Below are 27,788 nucleotides of genomic sequence, written 5' to 3' on the forward strand. Positions count from 1 at the left end.
TATACACTGACTGAGTACACTGAAGCTCTTAGAATGTTCCTAATATGACTATTTCTCTTGAGCCCAATAGGTTTTCTATAACAGAAGGGAAGTGGTTAGGAGTGAGGACTTTGGAATCACATGCTCTGAGTGTTCTACCACAGACCCCTGTGATTGTAGGAAGAGCACCTGCTGTGCAGCTGCTTCCTCATTGGTAAAATGGGGGCGGTAATCCCTGTCACGGGGTTGTTGTAAGGATTAAGTACGATAAAACATGAAAAGTTCTTTACTCAGTGCCTGGTTCATAAGCATCAGTAAATGGAATTACAAAATTTAAAGGAGGTTGTGTGTATGTATTTGCATTTTTTAAAAAAATAATAGAAATCTTATTCTATTTCTTTTCAGGTCAGTGGAACATATTGATGGTCAGAGTGTCCTCACAGACTCACTATGGAGGCGGTATAGTGAATTTGAGTTGTTGAGAAACTACCTTTTAGTTTACTATCCACATATTGTTGTGCCACCTCTACCAGAAAAAAGGGTAAGAAGTGAAATGGCAGTATAGTTAAGAACTATTTAACATTGAAACTACTCTTCATGATTATTTTGTTTACCTAGGCAGAATTTGTTTGGCATAAACTCTCTGCTGACAATATGGACCCGGATTTTGTGGAAAGACGACGAATTGGTTTAGAAAACTTCCTCTTGAGAGTTGCTTCACATCCCATCCTTTGTAGAGACAAAATCTTCTATTTGTTTTTAACACAGGTATTTTTCTTTTGTTTTTTTAAAAAAAATTCATTTGACTTGAGATTTTTTAAATTTTAAATTGTGGAATCCTTATTCTTTAAAAACTTTTATTTTTATTTTTCAATTGTAGTTGACATACCAGTTTCAGGTGTACAACATAGTGATGACATGTATATAACTTACAGCGTGATCACCCTGTAAGTCCTTGTTGGAATGCTGTCCTAAGGATCCTTTTGGAGCAGTTTTGTTAATTTGTATACATTCTTTTTTTGTTTTGAATTTCAAAATTATTGGCTACATCATTCTTTTGGCTAACATTTTTATACTAAAAGATACTAAAGATAGTACTTTTTGGTATCACTTAAATGATGTCAAAGTTAGTCTTTAATTTTTTGAAGCCCAAATTGTAAAATCTTGGGTTCATCTTTTAGTAATCTTTTGGAATCGGTATTGGGTGTTTAATTTTGAAGTGAAAAGAATTATTTTTTTATTCATCCATCCTATGTATCCCATCTTCCCTAAAAGAAGAATAGAATGATAGGTATTTTACTTAATTTGGAATGTACCTTATGTTGTTTTATTTTGCAATGATTTCTAAAATGAACTTGTAATTTCCAGGAAGGTAACTGGAAGGAGACTGTGAATGAAACTGGGTTTCAGCTGAAGGTAAGAACATTTGTATGAAATAATTTGCCATGTTCCTTTACAATCGCCAGCACAGTGCCATGTGCTTAACGAGTACTTGGTATTTATTGAATGAGTGAATGTTTGAAATAGACTTTGCATCTGATATTGTTGGGTAAGGTTTTCAAAGAAACACTGCAATGTAATTTTGATTTGTGTGATTTTAGTTATTAGTGATACTATAATGGCATATTTATGAATTTAGTTCTATTGGGAAAGAACATTTTGAAGCAGTAATTTAAATGCAAGCTGTAGAGTTGTCCCACATTATACTCATATTATACTTTGCATCTTTTTTTTTTCTTTTTTCTTTCCTCTGTCCTTACCACTGCCATTTGGCAATGGTGTCCCCCCATAATTGCTTACTCTTTATCAGACATGAAAAACATTTCTGAAGAATTGAGCTTGAGTTTTCCAGTCATAGTAAATAAACTAAATGATGAGCCATCACTCATGTGTCTTCTTTCTACAGGGACATGCTGGCCAGTTTTGAGTTGCACCAGAGTCATTTTGAATTAGCATTTGTTGGTGGTACAGGCTTACTTAGTTTTTGTATAGCTTTTCAAGTTTAGTCATTAGAATTAGTATTAGGGAGTGAAATTGTTATCTAAAAATTGAAATGGTAGTAAAATGGCCACCCCTAACTCCACTCTGCTCTCCCTGTTGTCCCCAAAAGTAACACTGATTGTTGCAAAATTTTGAAAGTCTTCATCTCTTGTGTAAATTGAATAATTAAAAAAATGTAAATTGATATAATACATTGATAAGTGATTCACATAATACAGTAACAAAAGTTCAATGGATCTAGGTGAGAAGAACAAAATGTCTTTACAGTAATTATAAAAATACCCCCTAGAGATTTATGAATTGCAATATTAGGTATTTGAAATTTAGCACACACACAAAAAAAAACTAGGAAGAGAAAACATTTTTCTGCACAGAAAATATGATCAGGTATCTAATTCTGTCAACATAAAAAATTAGAATTTTCTTAGCTGTACATAGTACTTTATGGTGCTCAGAGAGAATACTAGAATTTTAGTTTAGAGATGGAGTTGAAATAACTCTAAACTTTAAAAAATTGTATTTTGATAGGGTTTTCTGAGAACTACTGTAAGATGTTAGGAGCTAAAATAAGGAAAAGAACAAACTAAAATATAATTGTTTTGGTGATGTCTCTTTATATAATAGAAAATTATAAACTTTTTAGTCATTGATTTATTTAGTCATTAGTTTATTAACTAGTTATCAGTTGTTTGTCTTTGAACCCAATTTTTGGTCATAATTTTGGTAACCTCGAGAAAATTCTTGAATTTCTCCATCCATATAGACTATGCTGTTTACAAAATGCTTTGAATCTTGTGTGTAGGTGCTATTTAAGTGTTCAGATATAATATATCATATTTGGGTAGCCTTATGGTAAAATCTTGGTTTTATTTTATAAAGTCTTTGAAAAGTAATTAATAATACTTAATATACAATATAAATAATTTGAAAAGTCAGACTTATTGAGATGGACCGGAAATAAACTGTATGGAGAGAATTTGGAAATCTATGTGTCTTGCTGTATTCCTTATTTTACTGTGGCTGTTTCTTATTTTAAGTCCTTTTTTTTTTTTTTTAAGATTTTATTGGGGAAGGGGAACAGGACTTTATTGGTGAACGGTGTGTACTTCCAGGCCTTTTTTTCCAAGTCAATTTGTTATCCTTTCAATCTTAGTTGTGGAGGGTGCTGTTCAGCTTCAAGTTGTTGTCCTTTCAGTCTTAGTTGTGGAGGGCGCAGCTCAGCTCCAGGTCCAGTTGCCGTTGCTAGTTGCAGGGGGCATAGCCCACCATTCCTTGCGGGAGTCGAAACTGGAAACCTTGTGGTTGAGAGGATGCACTCCAACCAACTGAGCCATCCGGGAGACAGCTCAGCTCACAGTGCCATGTTCAATCTTAGTTGCAGGGGGTGGAGCCCACCATCCCTTGTGGGACTCGAGGACTTGAACTGGCAACCTTGTGGTTGAGAGCCCACTGGCCCATGTGGGAATCGAACCGGCAGCCTTCGGAGTTAGGAGCACGGAGCTCTAACCGCCTGAGCCACTGGGCCGGCCCCTAGTCCTTCTTTCCATTAAGGAAATGAGATCTTTTTAGACCACTTCAAACACATATGTACATGCATTCATACTATACAAACATATGTATATGATGTTGCATATATGTGTATATATACATATACATATATATAGTCACCTTTCAGTTATCTGGAGGTCATGTTTGGCAGTTAAAACTAACCTGACTGCAGTTGAAAGTTGGGATTTAAGCAAAATTGACTTGTGAGATGTTCAGATGAATGTAATATGTCTTACTACTATACTTAGAGAAATACTTTGGTCCTTTAATGGTAGAACCCACTTAATTTTATTATAGTTATTTAAACAGACTTGGCTAATTTCTAGGTTACAACATATTAGAAGAAATCTTAAATGGTCTAAAAGTCAGTAATACTGTTGGAGACAGGCACATTGCGACAATAGTGAAAATTGACATCTAAGCCTGATAGCAAGAACGGATAACAGTGATATGAGAATCAAACCCTGCAGTATTGGGACCAAATCCCCACGTACCTGTGTAGCTCCTAGAGCTTCACTACAATCACGGATGGGTTCAGTATTAGTTGTTTATAGTGGCTACCTGGAGGCCTCAAGAAGAAAAGATTGAATTATGCTTGCTGTGTATTCGTAATTTAGTGATTTTTTTCTTCCTTTTACTTTAGCATGCAGCTAGTTTTTCTTTTTTAATTCACTTTTTCTTAAAGTGTGACCAGCCAGCTTTGCGCATCTCAGTTTGTTGGAATTGTTTGTTCAAAATACTGAATCCTAGAGTTCATCCCAGACATATTGATTCCCACTAGCCTAAAATTTGACAACCATTGCTGCAAGGTGATAGGTAAGAGTATTTTTTAGGAAGGTAATTTTAGAAAGAGTGTCGACGATGGTAAAAAAAAAAAAAAGGAAAAAGTAAAAGTTTTTTAGAATCTAAAGAAGTATCTTATCTGACTATTATTAGCATTATAATTGTGTGTTTACTGTGTGCTAAGCATTGTACTATAATATACTGTGGTTTTTTTCCCCCCACTAAGTATTACCTCAGTATTTTTGAGGTTAGTTCAGTATTATTCCGATCTTTTAGATGAGGAACTCTAGAAAATGACTTATCCAAGATCACATAGTTATAAGTGATGGAGTGTGAATCCAAGTCTAGGCCTAAATCAAAGCCCTCCTTAATTACCATCCCATATTACCTCTGTTTTCACCTATTAGCTATGTAATTTATATATATATATATATATATATATATATATATATATATATATATATATATATATATATATAAATGGTTGGTAAATGAAGTGTTGGAAACTATATTTCAGTAAAAATGAGATGATTCTGAATCAGACTAAATATTTATAATTTTATAAGAATATTTGACCTTGGCTATTGGATTGTCATCCTCACATTGAAATGAAATGTCAGCTTACTTTAATTTTTCTTTTTTCAGACATGTTTAATTTAATCTCTAGTTTGGGCCTACCAGATTAATGTTTTCTTAAATCTTAGAGTAATTATTTATTATACCCAGTAAAATAATTATAAAAATATAGTTTCTTTTTATCTGTGCTCTATTTAACATAAGCATGAACAACAAATCTTTTCATCACTGCTGTATATTGGCATTCCTTTTTTCTTAAATATTTATGTAATACTCATATTAATTTAGTGAAAGGAGAACAGAGTTTATCTCTAGCGTAATGAACATACAACATAAACTAATGAGTTTAAAGTAATATCATTTAACTTGGTTAACTCAGTAAATTACTTACATGAAAAGAAATGTCGTTCATATGCCCAAACCTGAAATGAATTTAGGCTGAATCAGAAGAATCCAGAACCCTCTCTGTTGCTTGGAGCAGAGACTGCCAGAACCAAGATCTGGGCCCTTAGGATCTCTCTTAATTTGTGTACTGCCCAGGAACTCCAAGAGAGCTGATGTGGAGATTCCAAATGCTGGATGCCCACAGTGTCAGGAACGCTAGGTGCTGTGGGTACACTAGTGAATGATCTGGAAACATTCAGAAGCTCCATGTTCTTATGGCACATGTATTTTAGTAGTTGGAGACATTAAATTAAATTTACATAAGATACTTTTAAGTAGTTGTAAGTGATATTAAGGAAATAAATCATCTTTGTGTAACAGTATGACAGCAGAGATTTTTTTCCCCAGGCGTTGTTTTGAGATAGGTGACAAAATGGAGATACTTTTGGGAGTAAAAAGGGGCACTGTAAAAATTAGACTAGGACAGCAGGTATAAACCAGGACTGTCCTGGGCAAGCTGGGTCATATGGTTGAAGAGGTAACATTTGAGCTGAGACCTGAGTAATAAGAAACCCGAGATGGAGTCAACCTATGGATCCTATATTAGAGAGAGGCCAACTTGGGTGGTGGTTTCCTAGGCAAGGTTTGGAGGAAGGTAAGAATCAGGAAATGAAATAAAGGAAAGATAAGGTCCAGGACAAGGAAAGGAAAGTATTGGAAAAGGAATTGGAAAGGGAGAGGGAGGTGGGTTTTAAAGGAGAACATGGGAAAGGTGGTAATTTGGAGCTATATAGAAGAGTCAGGGTTATTTTCCATTCAGCTGATACTTATGAGGTGTGATTAAAAAATACGGTGAATGTTTTTAAAAATTTACTACAATAAAAGACACAGTGCCAGTAATCTCCCTCCGAATACTCCCCCCACTTCGAACACACTTATCCCATGGTTCTTGTCCCTTTCTGAAGCACTTCTGGAAATCTTTTGTGAGTCTTTATAGTTGCGCTATTATGGCTGCTTTGATGTCCTGAATCATTTTGACTTTGCGGAAGAGCCAGAAGTCGCACAGTTGGATAAGGTGAATAAGGTGGATGAGGACACACTGTAGTGTTTTTATTTGACAGAAATGGCCGTACCAGGAGCAAAGTGTGATACGGAGCCTTGTTGTGATGGAGGATGATTTATGGCACACTTTAAAACACACCTTCTCTCACCCAACACACCTCTCAACCACAACTCTCACCCGACTGACTGCACCGAACAAGTTGAATGAAACTTGTCACACTGTTACCAAGGTTCAACACGCTGCTTCCTGTATTGAAGGTCCCTGCCTTTCCGTTGGATGGCACTGGGCAGCAGCATTCACTGTATTTTGTGATGATACCTCGTATTGCATGTCTCTGTTGTGCTAGGCGTTGGGAGGCATTGGGATGCAGCAATGAACAAAGTAGAAAGCAGAGTCAAGTATTGCCATGGCAGCCTTTGTGCAAGTCCAGGGAGCACCACTCACGTTGTGTTTATGAGTAAGTCTTATATTCTAGTGGACAGCTAAGAAGCAATTAAGATGATTTCAGATATTGGTATGTTAAAGGAAATAAAATAGGGTGGTATAAAACAATGATGTAGGGCTTCTGATTCTATTTTTAAAATTAATTTATTTCTAATTATAGTTGGTATGCAATATTATATTAGTTTCAGGTATACAACATAGTGACTCAAAATGTATATACCTTACAAAGCGATTACCACAGTAAGTCTAGTATCTGCCACTGTACAAAGTTATGATATTTTTGACTCTATTCCTATGCTATGCATTACCTCCCCATGACTTATTTTATATCTGGAAGTTTGTGCTTCTGGAAGGGCTTCTTTAGATATTTAATGGGGAATCTGATAAGATCAATGATAACCTGTCAGGTTTAGAACAGTCAAGGTAGTCTTCTGGAGATCTAGCTTTGGGGAGAAGTTTCTGGTTTGGTGACATTTTAGGCAACTTCTTTTTATGGAATCTTGTGAAATAATGAAGCAGATTGAGGTGGGTGTTGTGATAGACCTGACAGAATGTTTGGTAAGCAAAGGGTAGGATAGTTTACATTTTATATGACTTCTAAATTGATATATTGGTGATATTAAAAGTAAAAAATAAATTGGTGGTGTTAAGAATATGAAATTGAAGAAAAGGTACAAATGACAATTTTCTTTTTTTACCGATGGTTTTTATGTAATTTCATCTTCATATAAAGAATCATATTTGCATGTGACCATAAAGTCCTTAACACTTTGTTTAGTGATTTTACTTAAAGAACATTAGGAAGTAACATATGACTTAAATTTATAGGTTCTTTTATTTGTAAGGACTTTTTTCATTATTAGCTCATTTGTCCTTGAGATGTAAATAAAGCCAAGAATTAGTGAAAAACTGATTTTAGAAATAAGAGAATACACTGAAATCAGTGACAAATTAAGCTTCTTTAGATATTCTAGACGCTTCTGAATTTCTTTTGGTCTGAAGTTCTAGGAGGCTGAGTTTATGGACTAGCATATTTGTTGCATTTTTAAATTTTCTTAGCCAAGTAATGTGGGGAGCCCTAGTATTTTTGCTCTGTTTTTTCTGCTTTATTATTTTGGGAATATTTGTAATTGTGGATTAGAAGTTGGAATAATATAAAATTTTCAGTGACTAAACCACATTATGAAATCGATTCCTGATTCAGCTACCTGTTATTGAACCCAAGTTTCTGTGCTTGGTCAGAAAAGGAATTTGGTGTTTTTTTTGTTGTTGTTTTGTTTTGTTTTTTATGAGAACTTAGGATAGATTTGGATATATTAACTATAAATTTATACATTGAAATTATTATTTAGTGTAGATCCCTCTGTTTCTCCTTTGATATCAGTTATCTAGAAATATGAAAAGATGATTAAAAAGCTGTGTTGTCTTGTAACATTTTCTGCCAGCTAGAAAGTACTTTGATATTATCTAGCTTGTTTTACTTTAATACAATATTACTTTAGTACAGGCGTTTCCACATTTTCTAAAACACTGATCACGAAAATGAGAAAAGCCAATGTACACTTGGTTTGGATTCCATCTGAGAACTACCTTCAGTAATGCACAAGCTTCAAAGCAGTACTTTTATTTAGTTTATAGATTATTGCTTTTCTTGATTTAGAGAAAAAGTAAACTTTTTTCACACGATCTAGTCTGAGTTACAATTATGCAGAGCTATGTGCCTATTAGCATGTTGGTGTTTACAGTTGTTTTACTTTGATATTGAACGCCATGTATTCAGTTTAATTTGTAACATTTTTGTAGTGTTTTCAAAAATAACTACTAAGTTGTTTTTTTAGGAATGTTGAATGTGTTTGACACAAATGATGTGAAGAAAACTGTACTTGAGCATCTTAATTATAAAAGGAAAATAAAACTGTTTGGATTTACCCTGAAATATAATTGTATTAAGTGAATAAATTATTTTTTCCAGGCAGACTCCAGGTTAAAAGCGCTTAATGCAACATTCAGAGTGAAAAACCCAGACAAGTAAGGTTTTGTTTTAATAACAGTTACAATGTTGTTTTGAATGGTGCCTATAAATCGATTTAATTTTTCATTTCTGAATGTATGCACTTTATTTGCTAAATATTTTAAATAGTAATTCACATTTAGTGAAATCCTTATATAGTGTCAAACTGATTTTGAAATTTGATGACTTTATTGGGTTGAAGGTTTTAAGTGTCTGTAGTTTTAGAAAGTTAAACCACTGCTTTTTTCCTAGAAGGATTTATTAAATGTTGTTGAAGGTATAAGAAAAATGAGAAAAGCAATTTGAATTTCATACAAAATAGCTTTTCTTATATGAGTTTGCTTGTCAAAAATGTACAAAGCTCAAGATAAGATTGTATATTAATATATGTTTTAATAAACTTTCTACTTTGCATACTAAGGAAACAAGTGTACACTAGTATAATCTTACAGAGATATATTTATATGGCAATTATTTGACATCATCAATGTCAGTTTGGTGTTTGTGAGAGCATTTCTATATTAAAGGAAGCTAGTATATTCAGAAATAACTTTTCTTAGGATGGGACTTAGGTATTTCTTAAGATTTTGATTTCGCTCATTCTCAGAAAGTGGTGGATAATTCAGGCTCTTCATTATATGGACCTGGCATGTGGTTCAGCTGAGTTTTTCAGTTAGAAGTGTACTTAGGCAGATGAGGCTTTTCCATTTTTGGAGACTTAAGTTTATGAGGTCTGTTAGAATTTCTCCAGTTAGGCCTTCAGCATTAATTTCTACATAGTATAAGTACTTAGCAGACAAAGGCCAAGTTTGCATAGTCTGATAGCCTATTATGCCTGACTTTATAAACTGTAATACATTAATATAATGCCTCTGGTTTTTTAATATACATTTTGAGTATAAAATAATAAATATTTTAAAGTTTTGTTAATTAGGAAATTGTGATGGTAACCATTGAGGTGTTTTTGTTTTTGTTGTTGTTGTTGTTTTAATGGACTTTATTTCTTAGTTTTAGGTTCACAGCTAAATCAGCAGAAAGTACAGACTCCCATGTGCCCTCTGCCCCTACACATGAACAGCTACCACATACGCACGCACAGCCTCTCCCACTCTATCAGCACCCTCACCAGAGAGTACATTTGTTAAAATTGAGGAACCTACATTGATGGACACATCATTATCACCCAAAGTCCATAGTTGACATTAGGGTTCACTCTTGGTGTTGTACGTTACATGGGTTTGGACAAATGTATAATGACATGTATGCATCATTATTGTATCATACAAAGTATTTTCACTGCCCTAAAAATCCTCTTTGCACTGCCTGTTTATCCCTCCCTGCCAGTTAGTCGTGGCAACCACTGATCTATTTACTGTCTCCATAGTTTTACCTTTTCTAGAAAGTCCTATCCTACAGTATGTAGCCTTTTCAGATTGGCTTCTTTCACTTTGTGATATGCATTTAAGTTTCCACTAAGGTTTTTTCTTAAGGGTTATAATGACATCCATGATATATAAACGATGTTCTCTAGGTTAAGAACCAAAATTATGTTACCTTCCAAAAATAGCTTTGGAAGACCTTATAAGCAAAGTTTATTACATTGATGGATGTGCTTGCATTAGAGGAGCGTGTAGATGAGACCTTTTAAATTTACATTTTAATATATATATACTATTATTAAATTAATTTAATAATTAATATATCAGTATTTTGTCAGTTGAATGTTTGTCTTCCCTTTTCTGGTTCTCAAGAATCAGGTTCTTGAGATTGCTAAATTTTATTTAATATTCATGCTATATATAGTCGTGCGCCACATAACAACATTTTAGTCAAAAATGGACTGCATATACGATAGCGGTCCCATAAGCTTATAATGGAGCTGAAAAATTCCTATGTCCTAGTGATAACTGTAGCCATCCTAAATGCCGTAAGGCATTACGGACATGTTTGTGGTGATACTGCTGTAACCAAACCTACTGCGCTGCCAGTCATGTAAAAGTACAGCACATACAATTATGTACAGTGCATAATACTTGATAATAAACACCTATGTTACTGGTATACGTATTTACCATACTACACTTCTTATTGTTATTTTAGAGTGTACTCTTTCTACATATTAAAAAAAAAGTTTGCTGTAAAAGAACGTTCCGTGTTACGTTGGCAGCATTCTCAGACACCTCGTGTTTACTGCATCTGTTGATTGCATTATTTTCTCTTGTGCTTGATTTAATCTTGTATTTTATATAGTGACGTGCTGTACAGGCTTGTAGCCTAGGCGCAATAGGCTATGCCATTGAGGTTTGGGTAAGTACAATCTGCGATGTTCACACAACGATAAAATCACCTACCACCTTTCTCAGGACTTACCCTGTTGTTAAATGGAGCATGACTATATGAAATTTTAAATGTGATATGACCAATAATATAACCAAGGCAGTTTTTTGCTTCTAAGTTCTTATTAAAATGTATAATGTATAATTAGTAATAGAATTTGTCTTACTTTCTAGATAAGAGAATTGCCTACGTCATTGTTATAACAGATTCTTTTTTTTTTTAAATGTTCATTCCATTTATTTAATTTAATTTAAAATTTTTTTAAGGAGGGCGCAGCTCACAGTGGCCCATGCGGGGACCGAACCTGCAACCTTGGTGTTACTAGCACCACGCTCTAACCAACTGAGCTAACCTGCCACCCCCCTAACAGATCCTTAATGTACAGAATCTCTTCTAGGTCTAGCTGGCCCAATAGATTAGTTATTATTCATACCATTACTAAAATAGTTTACATCACTAAAATGCTTTTATTCCATCCTTTCTTAAAATCTAGAAAACCAGAAAGATTGTTCCAGAGGGATTGCCAAAGTGATACTTGCTTCATGCATGTTTATCTTTATTCGAAATAGACTGTTAAGACCAATGAGGAGAGGACCTTGAGTCTTCTACTTTTATGTGGCAATATTTAGACAATATTTGGGCAATATTTCGGAGAGTGTTCTGTAGAACATGTGGGATGAAAGAGAGGGGAAGGTAATACGATGGCACCCAGGTTTCCTTCTTTAAAGTGGGGACAAAGGGGAGAGGTTTGGGGAGATAGAGGAGGATAAGTTGAGCTTTGCATATGAGCACATAAAAATGTCTGCTAGTCGGTTGGCTTTATAGATCTGGAGTTTAGGAGAGAGAGTTGGAGCTGGAGGTAGAAATCTGGAATTCAGCATGTGAATCATAATTCTGAAGCTTTATGAGTGATAAGTCAGAGTGTGTAGATTGAAAGATTGATTTTAAGACAGCTGAGGACCTAGGACTGAACCCTAAAGAAGCCAACACTTTTAGAGCATTTTCCAAAGTGTCATCTGAGAATTACCAGCATCTGAATCCTGTGGGTGAGCTTGTTATAAATTCAGATTCCTGAGTCCCATAGGACCTCTGTGTGCTCACACCCTGTCGTACTGAGAGGCTGTCAGTAGTGTTTTTAACAAACACTTCAGGAGTTCTTTGCACTCAAAGTTGAGGTGTAAGAGATGGGTGAAGGAAGTGAGTATTGCAAAAGAGACGTTAGAAGTTACCAGAGAATAAAAGGAAGATCGTAAGAAAATGACACCGATATCAAGGGAACACGTTTTTGAGGAGGGTGAGGTGAGCTGTTACATTGCTGGAAGGGTCAAGTAAGAGGAGGACTAAAGTGTATCAATGGATTTTAGCAACATGAAAATAGTGGGTGACTTTGTCAGGAATATTTCTCCACTATAGTGCTGGAGGCAAAACTAGATTCTAGTAGGCTGAGCAGTGAATGGGAAGGGAAGAAATGGTTATTGCTAGAGAAGTGAAAGTGTGGTTGTGAAAGGCATGGGTATTGAGAAGGTGTCAACAGTTGGGTGTGTTGTTGAAAGTGTGTTTGTGTGTGTGTGTGTGTGTGTGTGTGTGTGTGTATGTGTTTTAATCTAGGAGAGACCTAAATTAATTGATATACTAATCAGAAGGAGTTTATAGAGAGAGAAAGTCAGAAAATAGGAATATGGAATGTAGCTGAGATAGAATCCAGTGTATTGGATGGGAAGAAGGATGCTAGAGGGAGAGAGGAAATAATAGATGTACGTACTGGGAAGTTTCTTAACTTGATGAAAGGAAGTGGAGGTGGAGGTAGTTCCTATCTGATGACTTCTGTTTAATCTTTGAAGCTTGGTTGGAGAATGACAGGTGGTGGTCTCAGAGTTTTAGGTCTTAATGGAGAATGACACCTATTAGATTAGGGAAACAGATTACTGAGCAGCATTAAGATTGAGGTTAGGGACCATGAATAGGGCTGCACCATAAGATTCTTTTAGCACCATGAATTTTTTACGTTTGTTTTCAAGTAATTTTTCATACCAACAAATACTATCTCTATCTCAGTCCCACAGTACAAATCATGAAGTATGACATCTTTACCTGGCATTAAAAATATCAAAAGAAAGTATGGTTTTATTTTAGAATATTTTGAAATTGTATAGGTGTGTAAATCTTCAAGGCCAGCATATAGTTAAATAGAATCAGTTTTAGTTTCAGGAACTACAGTTGATCCTTGAACAACACGGGATTTAGAGACGCCGACACCCTCCCACAGTTGAAAATCTGCATATAACTTTTGACTCTCCCAGAACTTAACTACTAATAGCCTACTGTTAACCAGAAGTCTTACTATTAACATAAATAATCTATTAACACATATTTTGTATGTTACCTGTATTATATACTGTATTCTTAAAGTAAGCTAGAGAAAAGAAAATGTTATTAAAATCATAAGGAAGAGAAAGAAGGATGCTGAAATATTGGAAGAGAAATATTTCCAATATTTATTGAAAAAAAAGCCACATTTAAGTGGACCTGTGCAGTTCAAAACTGTGTTGTTCAAAAGTCAACTGTACTGTTTTGTCTTTCTTTCAGTTTCTGCTGTGTTTTCATGTGAAAAATGATGTGTTATGTTTCCTGTTTCAGGAGATTTACTGAACTAAAGCACTACAGTGATGAACTACAGTCTGTCATCTCACATCTTCTTCGAGTCAGAGCTGTAAGTCCACAAGAGTTTTTTGACACACATTTGTACAAAGTGCTTCTCATTTAATTATTACGTTTTTAAGTAATGGATGGTATTTATGATGAATAACTGATTTTTACATTAAAATTTGCTGTATTATGCAAACTGCATTTTTTGAAAAGGTAAAATGTTTTCTGGCATAAACACCTTGCAGAATTTTAGCCTGTTTGCTCTGTAGGTTGTATGGCTGTTTTGACATCTTGTCAAAAGGCCTACCATTTCGGCGTAAGTGGGATTTTAGATCTACACATACATATAATATTGTTTTTTCAAGGTTGTTTTTTTTAAGGTCTGTGAAATAATTTATATATGTTAGGCCATCTAGTGTCTGTGCTGTTTAATTCCAAGTAAACTTATTTGGGGTAATGGTCTGCGATGACAACAGACACTAGAAATCCAGGAATAATCATTGTAATTAGTTATATAGTTTGTCTGTAACAGACATGAAGAAAAATACTTTTGGGTAAATTAATGTACCTGGAAAATGTGTTGTCCACTCTGGTCCTTTGGGGTCACCTAGTGGAAACTTAGAACTTGCCTTGAAGGCTTTGAAAGGTGTTGGGTTACCAGGTCTAGGATCACATGTTATGCTGATTGGAATCTCCTTAAAATGATGTGTATTATCTGGGCTTTGTTTTAAGAAAAGAGTCTACTAGGTAAGCGGTGGAGAGTGGGGGAAGGTTTAGATGAAACTAAGTTGGCCATATAATAATTGTTGAAGATGAGTGTTGGGAAATGGAAGTATATCCTGTTGTTCTCTACTTTTTGTATGTTTGAAGATTTCCATAATAAGTATTAAAAAAATAGAATAAGCGGAAAAAATCCTTCTGAAAATCCTCATATTGGCCCAATTTCCTTTTTAACCATTCAGAATACCATTGGACTCCTTAAATAAATTGTAAGATACTTTCTAGAAAAAGAAAAGGCACTCATGAGAATTATTAGACTAGAATCAAGAACTTTGTATTGTAAAGGACTATAGATTAATGAGATAAAATTTCTAGGCTTTTAGTTATCTTCAAATTACCCAAACAAATTAAGCAACAGTTCTTGTGGAAAGTGGAGGTGGGGAACAGAGATACCCCAGAAGAATAGAAAGACAATTCATACTCTTTATCTCCTGTGCTAGAAAACTTGGAGAATCTACTTTTAAATTAGAGGTCTGGCTGATTATGAAAGCTGTAGCCTCTTTACAGGCCTTCAACCAAAGAGAAAGGGGGACTCTATTGAAAGTGTCATTTAGCAGGAAGTCATTAAACAGTACTGGGAGCCTCAGGGAGGCAGAGAGTTATACTATTAAGCAGTCACATGACTAGCCCCAGGTAGTGAAATGTTCTGTCTTTCATACCCAGAAGAAACTAAGGTACAAAGAAAAACCTGCTAGAATCAGATTTATCAGAAATCTTGCATGAGTGGAATTCAAAAATTTTAACAGTTAAACACTCAGAAAATTCATGAAGCATAGGGAATAAATTTAAGAGCTCTAAAGGAGAGAAGTGATTGTCATTGTTACGAGACTGTCAGCAGATCATTTAGCCTGATAGAAGGTATGGATGATTGCTTTTATAAAACAAGTAAGAAAATTGTCACAGGCAAGATATGATAGTGATTATATCTGGTTTTCTGCTCAAAGTATGTTTTTAAATGTGGTTAATGTTTAATAACCTTTGAAGATTATAACAAAATTTAACTATGATGTTAAAGAAAAATTTTAAGAGTCTCCCACACAACTGTTTTTATATTCCTTTTTATTCTTTCCATACTATTCTTTTATCCTTCTATTTTCAACGATGCTGAACTTGTTTCTGCTCCAAGACTTTTATTTGCTCTTTCTTGTATCTGTAACATTCTTCCCCCAGACCTCACTCTTAGGATCCTCTCTTGGCCTGTTCTCTCGTTGTCATTCAATTCTTGGCTCAAATGCCTCCTCAGAGAAATCTTTCTGGGGCATCTAATAAGATGAAATTGTCTGTCATTTTCAGTCATTGCTGTTGTCTTTATAGCAACACTGTCTGACATTGTATTCTGTACTCATTTGTTAATTATCTTCCCTGCTAATGTATGTGAGCCCGACAAGAGCAGGAGCTTTGTTTTCTCACTGCTAAACCCCTAAAATAATGCCCGACTCATAGTAGGCACTCCATATTCATTAAATGAATGAATAAATGAATGTATATGCTGACAGTTTTATGTTTAAAAAGATCTGGAAAGCAGTAAGATAAATTGCTTCTTGAATTTAGTTGTAACCAACCTTGGAGAACAGGTAAATAACGTATATTTGACAAGAACCTTTAAAGAAAATGACCTTGTCATCAAAGTTTGTAATACACAAGTAAGAGAATAATGGGTGTAGATATTTATCCCCAACTTTATGAAAACAGGCCTCGGAAACTTGATTGACATGAAAGATAGCTTGAGCTCTTCAAAGGAAAGGCAGCACTTGACCTGTGAGTCACATTGAAATTCTGAGTGTATAAATGAGAGACATGCCAATGAAAAATACAGAATGCTTTCTGATTAGCTAAAATTCTGAGTGTTCTAAAATTGGGAGAAAGGCTCTTTAGTCATGGATAGTAACAGAAACATAAAAATGGAAGGTCAAAACCCACCACTAACAGAAGCCTGCAAACAATGCAGAAAGCACAGTAGGGAGGGCCTTTTTGTAACATTCAGAGCGTCAAGAGAAGAAGGCTTGGACACTGAGACAGATGATGAATTGCTAACAGATGTGAAAATATAATTATTTCATTGTCTTTCCTGTCAAGGAGAATTCTTTTAAAGTAGAAAAGGCAAAACAAAAATTACAGATAGGTTAAAGAGTTAAATATTGAAGACATCAAAACATAACAACCAGAAAGGGCAGATGGCCTTAGATTGAGAGGAGTTGGGTTTGGAACTTCTCTCTGCCATTTACCAGATCCTTCTGGCAAATCTAGTAGGTTTTATAAGTTTGTTTCCTTTGCTGGAAAAAGGGAATATCTGCCTGGCACATAGTAAGTATTGAATAAATATTTGTTGTATGAATGGGTGCTTTATTCATAGTTATGAGATTCAGATGAAATAATTTGTGTTTTGTAAACTAGAACAAAAGGAAAATAATACTGGTATCTGACATTTATTTACCACTGTATATCAGCCGTGGTGCTCAAGTATATTATATTATTCTTATGTAATTCCCATGGTAGCCTTTGAAGGTCAATACTGTTATTGTCCCCATTTTATAGATTAGAAAACAAAGGCAAATGAAGTTAAGTAATTTGCCTAATATCACACTATAAATAGATGTGTGGAGCTAGAATTTAAACCTTTGTCTGACTACAGAGCTCATGCTCTTAACTACCTACACATGATACATTAACAAAGGATATGAATTCAAGTAGATTGAGGGAGGAGAGAACTGATTTTCATTGAGCCACCTTGCTTATTGCCAGGAAGTTTACAAATGTTATTTAGTCCTCACAAAGTTATATAATAAAGGTTGTTTCCACTTCTAAGAGAAAGATACAATAGTAAGGCTTGGAATGGTGTAATATATTTTCCAAATTCAATCCCTAAAGTAAGAAGAAGCTGGAATTTGAATTCACATTTGTCTGGCTCCAAATCCCTTATTTGCTACTACTACCATGTTTCCCCGAAAATACGATCTACCCCGAAAATAAACCCCAGTTAAGATCGTCAGCCAGACGGATGCATTTAGTGTTATGACGATGTTCCAGAAGAAGACGACATGACTGTATTTGAATAAATGTAGATTGTTGTACATGAAAAAATAAGACATCCCCTGAAAATACTCCCTAATGAGTCTTTTGGAGCAAAAATTAATGTAAGACCTGGTCTTATTTTCGGGGAAATACGGTATATATGTTACCCTTCTAGGAGAAAGCAACTTTAAAAGGGAGGGGGGGAATGTTTAACTTTGCTGATGCCCTAAAAATGCAAATTATAATTATGATACTATTTGACATTTAATTTGTAGTCATTTATAAAGATGGTAAAGTAAATATCCAGTGTTTGTGAAATATAGAGGGTGCCAAAAAAATGTATTCACATTTGAAGAAAGGAAAACTATATTAAAATTGTAATACTCAATATATACCAATAACAAAAGATGAATACAAGTCATGTTTGAGTTCTGCAATTAAAAGAGGTGCTCAAAGTGATTACCATCACCGTCCAGACACTTCTGATTATGGCGAAGTACTGCTTGAGCAACGTTGACCAAAGTATACATCCTTTTGGCACCTTTGGTATTCAGTTATGGTGGCAATATAAAGTATAACATACAGCTCCTTTGGAAACCATTTTGGCAGTAAGTTTCAAGGTTTAAATCTTATAATCATTGACTCCTTAGGAGATAATTTAAAATAAGAGAAAAGCTATGTATGTCCAGATTTTCAAAATAAGATCATCTACTAGAATAGCATAAAACTTTGTCCTTTTAGCAACATGGTACCGGCATAAAAACAGACACATAGATCAATGGAAGAGAATAGAGATCCCAGAAATAAACCCACACCTGTATGGTCATTTAGTCTATGACAAAGAAGGCAAGAATATGCAATGGGGTGAAGACAGTCTATTCAATAAATGACGTTGGGAAAATTGGACAGATAGATGCAAAAAAAATGAAACTGGACCACCTTCTTATACCACATACAAGAATAAGCTCAAAATGGCTTAAAGACTTAAATGTAAGACCCAAAACCATAAAACTAGAAGACAATATAGGTAGTAAACTCTCTGATATTGCTCTTAGTAATATTTTTTTCTGATATATCTCCGTATCTCCTTGGACAAGGGAAACAAAAGAAAAAATAAGCAAATGGGACTACATCAAACAAAAGTTTTTGCACAGTAAAGGACACCACCAACAAAATGAAAAAACAGCCTACTAAATGGGGAAAGATATTCACCAATGATATATCCAATAAGGGGTTAATGTCCAAAATTTATAAAGAACTCCTGCAGCTCAATACCAAAAAAAAAAAATCAAAAAACAACAACAAAAAAACGTAATTAAAAAGTGGGCAGAGGACCTGAAATGACATTTCTCCAAAGAGGACATACAGATGAACAGTAGACATGAAAAGATGCTCAGTGTTACTAATCATCAGAGAAATGCAAATTAAAGCCACAGTGAGATATCACCTCACACTTGTCAGAATGGCTATCATCAAAAACTCAACAAACAAGTGTTGGCGAGGAGGATGTGGAAAAAAAGGGAACCTTTATGCACTGTTGGTGGGATTACAAATTGGTGCAGCCACGATGGAAAACAGTATGGAGGTTCCTTAAAAAATAAAAAATGGAACTACTTTATGACCCAACAATTCCACTTCTGGGTATTTATCTGAAGAAATCCAAGACACTAATTCGAAAAGATACATGCACCCCTATGTTTACTGCAGCACTATTTATAATAACCAAGATATGGAAGCAACGTAAATGCCTATCAATAAATGATTGTATGAAGAAGTGATACATATATACAATGGGATATTACTTGGCCGTAAAATAATTGAAATCTTACCATTTGTGACGACAGTATGGATGGACCTAGAGAATATTATGCTAAGTGAAATAAGTCAGAAAGACAAATATGATATGATTTCACTTATATGTGGAATCTGTAAAGAACAAAATAAATGAACAAAACAGATTGAGGGAGAACTGACTCATAGATACAGAGAACAAACTGGTGGTTGCCAGATGAGAGGGGAGTTGGGGGCTGGGTGGAAAAGATGAAGGGATTAAGAAGTCTAGCTTGGCAGTTTCAGAATAGTCACGGGGATGTAAAGTACAGCATAGGGAATATAGTCAACAATATTGTAATAACTATGTCTAGTGCCAGGTGAGTACTAGATTAATTGGGGGAATCACTTCATGAATTATAAATGTCTAATCACTATGCTGTACACCTGAAACTTACATAAAATAATATTGAATGTCAACTATAATTGGCAAAAAAGAAACTTTTTTTTAAAGAGTTTATTGAGGGAGGGGAACAGGACTTTATTGGGGAACGGTGTGTACTTCCAGGCCTTTTTTTCCAAGTCAAGTTGTTGTCCTTTCAATCTTAGTTGTGGAGGGTGCCATTCAGCTTCAAGTTGTTGTCCTTTCAGTCTTAGTTGCAGGGGGCGTAGCCAACCATCCCTTGCGGGAGTCGAGGAATTGAACTGGCAGCCTTGTGGTTGAGAGCCCACTGGCCCATGTGGGAATCGAACCGGCAACCTTCGGAGTTAGGAGTATGGAGCTCTAACCGCCTGAGCCACCGGCCGGCCCCTGAAACTTGTCTTTTTAAATACTTAATCACCTATCACCTTAGTGAGGATAGAGAAGATATTCTTATCATAGATCCAAATGATTCAGAGCTAGAGAGGATGTCAACATGAATCTGTCGAATTTCTTCTGTTGTCGTAGAATCTCCTAGGTGTCAATTCTCCCATCAATTGTCAGGTGATCAATTTTCAAAAAGAAAGACTTGTCAACAAACATGAAATTTAGTCTAGACTAAATCATTGAGTATAGTCTCTTTTTCCTGGCACTAATATTCTTGATTACTAACGACCATTGAATTAATCTGTTTTCAGGTTTTAGTAATTCATGTTTTATTTCTCTGCCATTTTTATCTTTCTTTTTCTCTAGAAATGATAATTTTTGATATATAGTATATAGTTTTTCTTTGCTTCATCTTCTTTCTCACTGCCTTGATGACCTAGATACAAGTCACTCTGTGTTTTGCTTGTGTAGAACAGTTTGTTTCCATGAAGAGTTTATTCCAGAAACATTGTTGGTCCAATAATAACTGCTGAATGTCTGATCTGTGGCCTAGTTCTTCATGGGGTTGCTCACCTTTTTGGAGTATGAAAACTCTTGCCTCTTTTCATCATGCTTTGTGGACCAAAATATATTCCAAACCTCTAATTACTATGGTAGAAGCTCCTTCTGTATCAGCTGCCAGGAATGATATACTTTAAAGAAATAAACTTTTAAGTACCTGGGATTCACAAACTTTTTCTTTTGAACATTTATTTTGGATCTGCATTTTGTACTTTTGTTGCTTCCAGCTTTTGTTCTTATATGGCTGTCTAACATGCTCTGTCCCTCTCTTCCATGCTTCATATCTTAAGTGGATGATAAAATGCTCAGCTTTCAGGAGGAGATTTCTACTTTAAAAGTGCAAGGATCTAGAAAAGTTAGTGTTTTAGAATAGCATTTTCATCTTTAAATTCTTTGGAGTACCAGTCCTGTAAAATGCAAACCATATCTCTCTCTCAGACAGTCATGATTCATATATGATGGGTTAAAGATCTAAGTCTTGCAGAAAAGAAACCTGTTAAACTTCATTATCTCAGTGTTTCTCAAACTTGCCTGACGATAGAACCACTTTGAAAAAAAAAACACCAAAAAACCCACCTTTGACACTCTATTGGACTCTCAAAAAATAATTGAGAAATAACATCCTATAGAAATTTGTTTAGAGGTCTGGGACAACTCTGGAAAGTTTCAAGCAGAATAATGACCATGAGCTTTGTCCTGAAAGTTGAGTCTAGTGCAGGGCGTGGCAAGCTTTCTGAAGGCCAGATAGAAAATATTTTCAGCTTCTTGGGCCATATGATCCCTGGGGAATCTATTCAGCTGTGCCATGAAAGCAGCCATAGACAATGCTAACATGAATGGGTTCCAAAAAAGACTTTAAAGAAACAAGCTGCAGACCTGTAGTGTGCCACCCCCTAGTTTAGCAGGTGTTTCTTCGGAGCAGGCCAAGGAGAGATGAAAAACATTTTATGATATTCTTAGGCCTGCTTCACAAATTATTACAATGGTGGTTTGTTCAGTTTAAATTGTATTGAATTGAAAGTATTGAAAGGGTTAAGATTTGTTGTGTGGTTATGGCCTAATTCCTAAAATTACTCATGTTTGAGTAAGGAATTAGGGAGGTAATTTATCCTCAGGGTTTACATTTAGAAACTATATACCAGGATTTTTTTATTTAATTTTATTTTTTTAGGATTTTATTTGGCATTAACTTTTGGTCTTCCAGTTCATGTCCATAACACTTTGGGGGAAAGTGAAGCAGATTACTACATGTGTTTTGTTTTGTCTTTTTAAAAATTTGTGTGAATCGCTAGGTAGTACATATTTCATCTCAGTGATCTAAATTATAATTCTGTTACTAAAAATAGAATGTGTTTGTTGATTAGAAGGAGTTATCTTGATGAAGTAGCATAGAAGTATGTTGCGTATGTTAAGCATTTATAAAACTATCAATAAAATTGAAAACATTTGTATACTTTCCCCTGGTAAATTCTACTTTGAGGACATTATCATAAGGAAACAATCTGAAATTTGGAAAAAGCCTTACTTTCAGAGAGGCTTATTACATTATTTATAATACTGAAGAAAATTAGGGATAACTATATACCCAACTAGGACTGCTTACATATTCTATACACTATTAGGTGGAATTTTATGCAACCACCATATTTTGCCGTGTATAATGTGCTCCCATGTATAATGTGCACCCATGGTTTTGGCCCAAACTTTCAGGGAAAATATATCTTTCGTTTTAATTTAAATTTGTATTTGTTTACATTACATTTAGGTACTTGTTTTTTATGTTATAAAGGAATTTTAGCATTTATTTTTTAATATAATTATGGTATGGACATTTTATGTAACAAATAATTACGAAACACAAGAACAGGTACAAGGTACAAGAAATTTTATGTACCGGTAACAAATTTACAATATTTACACGTCATAGAAGGCCAAGAACTCTTTGCCATTGCAAGTTCGCAAGTTCATTATAAGTTCAACAAAACCGATTATCTTATTCCAGGGTATTATTTTGCATATGGATATCGTTATTGATTTCTAGAGTTACGCTTTTAACTCATAAGCATAAATAAAAGAATTAAAAACATTTACATAGATAAGGAATTAATATCACCCATGTATAATGTGCATCCTTATTTTTTTCCTCACAAATTTGGGCCAAAAAGCGCGCATTATACATGGCAAAATACGGCATTTGAACTGTTAACCTGCTGGGTAAAATTATTAACCTGCTGGATAAAAATATTATCACCCTTGATATAGGAAACTTAAGGACAATAATTAAAACCTGTTTATAGAAAGAAGTATGAAAGTGCATAAATATGATGACACTATTTTTTTCCCCCTCATGATAAGACTTTGGGAGATTTAAGTTTTTTCCATATTTTCCAAGTTTATTGTTCTAAGCATGTTTATTTTTTTAATGAGGATGAAATCTTTTTTTAAAGTAATCTCTATATAACTAACCTAATAACAATGTCTTTAAATATTTATTCCAGAGAGTAGCAGATCGACTCTATGGTGTATATAAAGTGCATGGGAATTATGGGCGAGTTTTCAGGTAAGCGTTATATAAACTTTTAAAATAAACATTAGCTCTAATTAGCTTTTTGCCTAAGGACTATAATTCTTGAAAATTTTTGACTCTGGAAAAGTAGATTATTTTAAAAAATCATGTCTTGTAATAGTTTTCAAACTGTTTGTTTAAAAACCTTTCTTTAAAAAAAAAAAAATAGTGAGGAAGTCCTATATACGAGGGGTGCTGGGGGTGCCAAAAACATGTATACCCATTTTAAGAGATGTTACCTATGAATTACTTTTCAAAGTTGAATTGAATTATGGTAGCAATGTGTAGTATGACATTCACTCAAAAGATGGTGTTAATCAAATGAATGCTAGTGTCACCATGTGACAGGCAAGACAGTGAGAGAAAATGGCGGAAACACGGTTGTCATTCGAGGAACGCAAGACGATTTTGAAGTGGTATTTGAAATTCGAGAACTTTATGGAAGTACAACAATGAAGGTGTTGAGTATGCAACAGAACCTCCAACACGCCTAACAATTGCACGCATTCATAACTTTGAGACGCATGGTACTGTGTGAAGAAATTGCAATGGCATGTGCAATGATACAAGTAGATACTTTGGTCACCATTGCTCAAGCAGTAGTTTGCCATAATCAGAAATGTCTGGACACTGATGGTAACCACTTTGAGCACCTCTTGTAATTGCAGAAGTCAAACATGACTTGTATTCATCTTTTGTTACTGGTATATATTGAGTATTACAGTTTTAATACAGTTTTTTCCTTTCTTCAAATGTGTATACATTTTTTTGGCACCCTCTGTGTTGATTGGATAAAAGTGAAACAAACTGCTCTGAAGCAGTGAGTGGTACCTTTTACTTTCTTGGCATAATGCCCAAGAAGATTTCATTGGAAATCACTGTCTTATACAAATAGTGATTTTTCTTTTTTTGTGTCTCTATAATTTTTTAAGACTTTTGCAAGGTGGGTTTTTCAGTCTTGGAGTAATTTTAGTATAAATTAGAATATATACTTGCATTTTTTGGTTGTTTGTGAACCTTTTGTGAATATTTGTGTGTTCATTATTTTGGTTGTGGCATTTTAGAAGTTACCCAAATCTTTAAAAAATCTCCTTACTAACGTTCCATTATAAGTCCTTCTGATTGAATTAATTTAAAATGACCCATTTTACATTTTTGGGTAGGTAATACATTCATATGGCATAAAATTCAATAGGAACAGAAGCTTATACAATTAAAAGTCTCCTTACTCCTATCTGCCACCCTCCCAGGTCTCCTCCTCTAACACACCTAATATCAGTTTTTTAGTATCTTGTGTATCCTTCTAGTAAAATGTAGCATTATAAATGTATAATATATTAACCTACAAAACCAATGCATTTTTTCTGTTTTTTTTTAACATGAAAAGGCAGCATGTTGTATACATTGCTATGTTTACTTGGTTTACCTTGCTTTTTTCACTTAAAAACTACTCTCCAAGATATAGTATTATCAGTAAATAACTGTATTGGGCTTTATTGAACATATTATCATAATTTATTTAACTAAGTTCTTCTTGATAATTGTTTCCTGTCTTATGCTATTGTAGTCAGTGCTGCAATAAATATTCTTGTTCATGTATAAGAATGTGTATAAGTATGGAGGATAAAATTCTACAAGTGGGTCTACGGATAATTGCATTTGTAGTTTTGGTAGATACTGCCAAATTGTCTTACATAAAGGTGTTAAACTCCTACCAGCAAAGTATTAGTATCTGTTTCCTCACATCCTCACCTAAACAAGTGTTAGCAAACTTTCGTTTTTACCAGACTGATGGTGCAAAATGGTGTCTTACTATAGTTATAATTTGCATTCCTCTTAATTATGAATGAAGTCAAACTTTTTTCCTTAATGACTAACAGCCATTTTTTGTTTTCCTATTTCATAAATTGTCTGTGTATATCTTTTGCCTTTTTTTCCTATTGGGATGGTAGTCTGATTTCTTAGTTGATTCTCAGGAATTCTTTATCTTTTTAGGAAAATTAGGCTATAGGGCAGAAAAACTTTTCTTTCCTTTTAGGTTCTTTGGCTGGTCTAATAATTACTTTGGCATAAGAGATTAACAGGAAGAAAAAATTGATTTCTTGCTTAAATGGAGCCCCAAAGACAGGAGACTCAAGGGCAAGTGGAGCATTTAAAGCTTGTCTGCCATCCTGAGCTAAGGAATGGGACAGGAGCTAAGGAATGGGACAGGAGCCTGGGGCTTCAAAGGGGAGGGCGGTAGTAATTCACAGGACAAGGACAAGAGCAGTTTAATTGATATAATTTCTTTCAAGGGATTCCAGAAAAATACACAAGCAAATTTTTTTTTTAAAGTCATGTGTACATGATCAGGGATACACAAAACTTGAGTACCTCAGAGCTCAAAGACACAGGAAATATTTTGTGTAATGATTGTATATTTTTTGGTTATATACATGGTGAGTGGAAGTAAAGAGCTCTTTTGAATAAGAATACCAAAAAAAAAAAGTGTAGGTTGGGATTAGTAGAACAGTATTGGCGGTTGATTCTAAGCTCTCTGGTCAGCTGCCTGAGTAAACCATATTAAATCTCTGAGCCTGATTTTAAGTATTTGTTAAACAAAAACCTTCACAGAGGCAAGTTTTTCTGAAAGAAAGGTTTTATTGAGGCGTAGCTAGCCATACAAAAGGATCATGCCCCAGGGCACGCAGACTAGCCACCAGCAGCAGGGCTAGGTGAGAAGACATCACAGCCGCTGTCCTGGAGCTGACAGGACTCTTATACAAGTCTGGGGAAGAAAATTTACACTGGCCATACATAGGTAAAGGGGGTGGGAGAAGGTGAAGTGGGGCTAGTCTGGGATAGGTGCATAGTCTGTAAGGAAGAACTGTTCGCTCTTGTGGATTGGTTGTGGGCTACAGTCTAGAAAGTTCATGTGTAAGCAAAAGGAAATAGCCACCTGGAAGTTAATTCAAAGTTTCCACATACATTCAGGAATGTAAGCAGTCTTTTGTTGGTTTTGGCCTGCAGTTGTTAACTGATTGGTCTCTCTTGTCTCTTCCTTCCACCTTCCAGCCTGCTGTAATTTAATACAGGCTATCTCAGAATTGTTTTTCTTGTCATTATTCAATTGTGGGGTTAAGTGAGGAAAGTGATTTCCAAACCCTTTCTTAGCATAGAACTTTGTTTAAATGAAATTTTATACAGAAGTATAAACAAAACCGACTACCACAGATCTGCGTGGGGCTGGAGACTTTCCCTCTTGTGCCTCTGTCCCTGATGAACACCAGATTGGGTGACTAAATTTAGCTCTAAATCTTTGTTTTTGTTGTAATAATATTTTTCAGTCCTGTCCAAAATCTTGCCGCTTGGGCATTTTTGGAGTCTTTTCCTTTCTTTAATAGAATTGTAAAATACTAGAGCAGGAGGGACCTTGGTGGTTTTGTAGTTCAGAATTCTTAATCCAAGAGGCGAGGATAGACTTTGGGTCTGAAGTCTCTGAAATTATATGCAAAATTTTGTTTGTGATTTTTGCTTCCTTAGGGAAAAGGTCCATAGTCTTTTATCAAATGCTACTAAGATCCATTCAGATTAGCTGTGGGAATCATTTCAGAAGCCATTTGCATACAGGATAATAGCCAATAAAGAATATTTCTTAACAAGCCAAATAAAGAAATAACAAACTTTAAACAAATGACAGATTAATCATACTATAGTTCTAGGCAAGGAGAGATGAAGGAATAAAGACCAAATTTAATATGAGGTATACATTTTTATATGAGTGGTTACCAACCAAGAGCTGATTTCTAGCTGCCACCACAAAAGTAAAAGTCCCCTGTTGCTAGAGCATGTTGCTAGGGAACAAAGAATATGGTGTTGGCAAATAGGCTGACTTCCTTGATGGAGCCACTGAGCCCACTGCCCATGAGAGTAACCCTAACACAGCAGGAGCTAATGCACCAAGGGACTTCTGACAGTTGTTTTTGTTTGTTTTGTTTTGTTTGTTAGCAAAAAGTTGCTTTGCCCAAACCGAAACTCACATAGTCCTCGGGGACTCTCAATTTTCATGGTCTAAATGTCTACTTGCCATAATTGCTTCTCCACACATTCTTACTGATAAGCCCCCAGTGGGACCCCTCAGGAGCTGAGCTGCTGAGGTGCTTATCAACAGCGTAGATGAAATAATGACATCCTGAAACAACTTTCTTATATCAAAACAACTAAACTACTCTTGTTTTTGTCATAAGTGGATTAAAACAACTTCGCTTAAGTCATAAAAAAGTGGATATGGAATCATTAAATCAATATATTACATAGATTTCTTTTTCCAGTTTGCTATAACCTACATATATAACTTCCCATAAAAAGGAATTTTTATTTGAAGCATTTCACAGAAATGACAAAATGATTTGTGGTTTCTAGTAAACTTTCTCATGAAACTTTAGTGCAAATTATTGAAATTTCATTGTGCACCTGTTTCTGTACAATCGTCTTTTTCTGTTAGCTATTATATAGTGGCATGTAATCAGGTGTGCTCATC

General features: G+C 34.8%; 1 protein-coding gene across 1 annotated transcript in view; it reads left to right on the top strand.

The window, feature by feature from the left end:
* Window positions 1–27,788, top strand: part of SNX4 (sorting nexin 4) — a 56,257-nt gene that overhangs the window by 17,545 nt on the left and 10,924 nt on the right. Inside the window, exons 3-8 of the mRNA XM_019723690.3 lie at window positions 385–520; window positions 598–747; window positions 1,348–1,395; window positions 8,751–8,806; window positions 13,764–13,836; window positions 23,202–23,263. Of these exons, the coding sequence (XP_019579249.2) occupies window positions 385–520; window positions 598–747; window positions 1,348–1,395; window positions 8,751–8,806; window positions 13,764–13,836; window positions 23,202–23,263 (525 nt within the window). The remainder of the gene's footprint in view (window positions 1–384; window positions 521–597; window positions 748–1,347; window positions 1,396–8,750; window positions 8,807–13,763; window positions 13,837–23,201; window positions 23,264–27,788) is intronic.

The sequence above is a fragment of the Rhinolophus sinicus genome, chromosome 17 (genome assembly GCF_057876585.1).
Source record: "Rhinolophus sinicus isolate RSI-liver-muscle chromosome 17, RSI-T2T, whole genome shotgun sequence".
Lineage (NCBI taxonomy): Eukaryota > Metazoa > Chordata > Mammalia > Chiroptera > Rhinolophidae > Rhinolophus > Rhinolophus sinicus.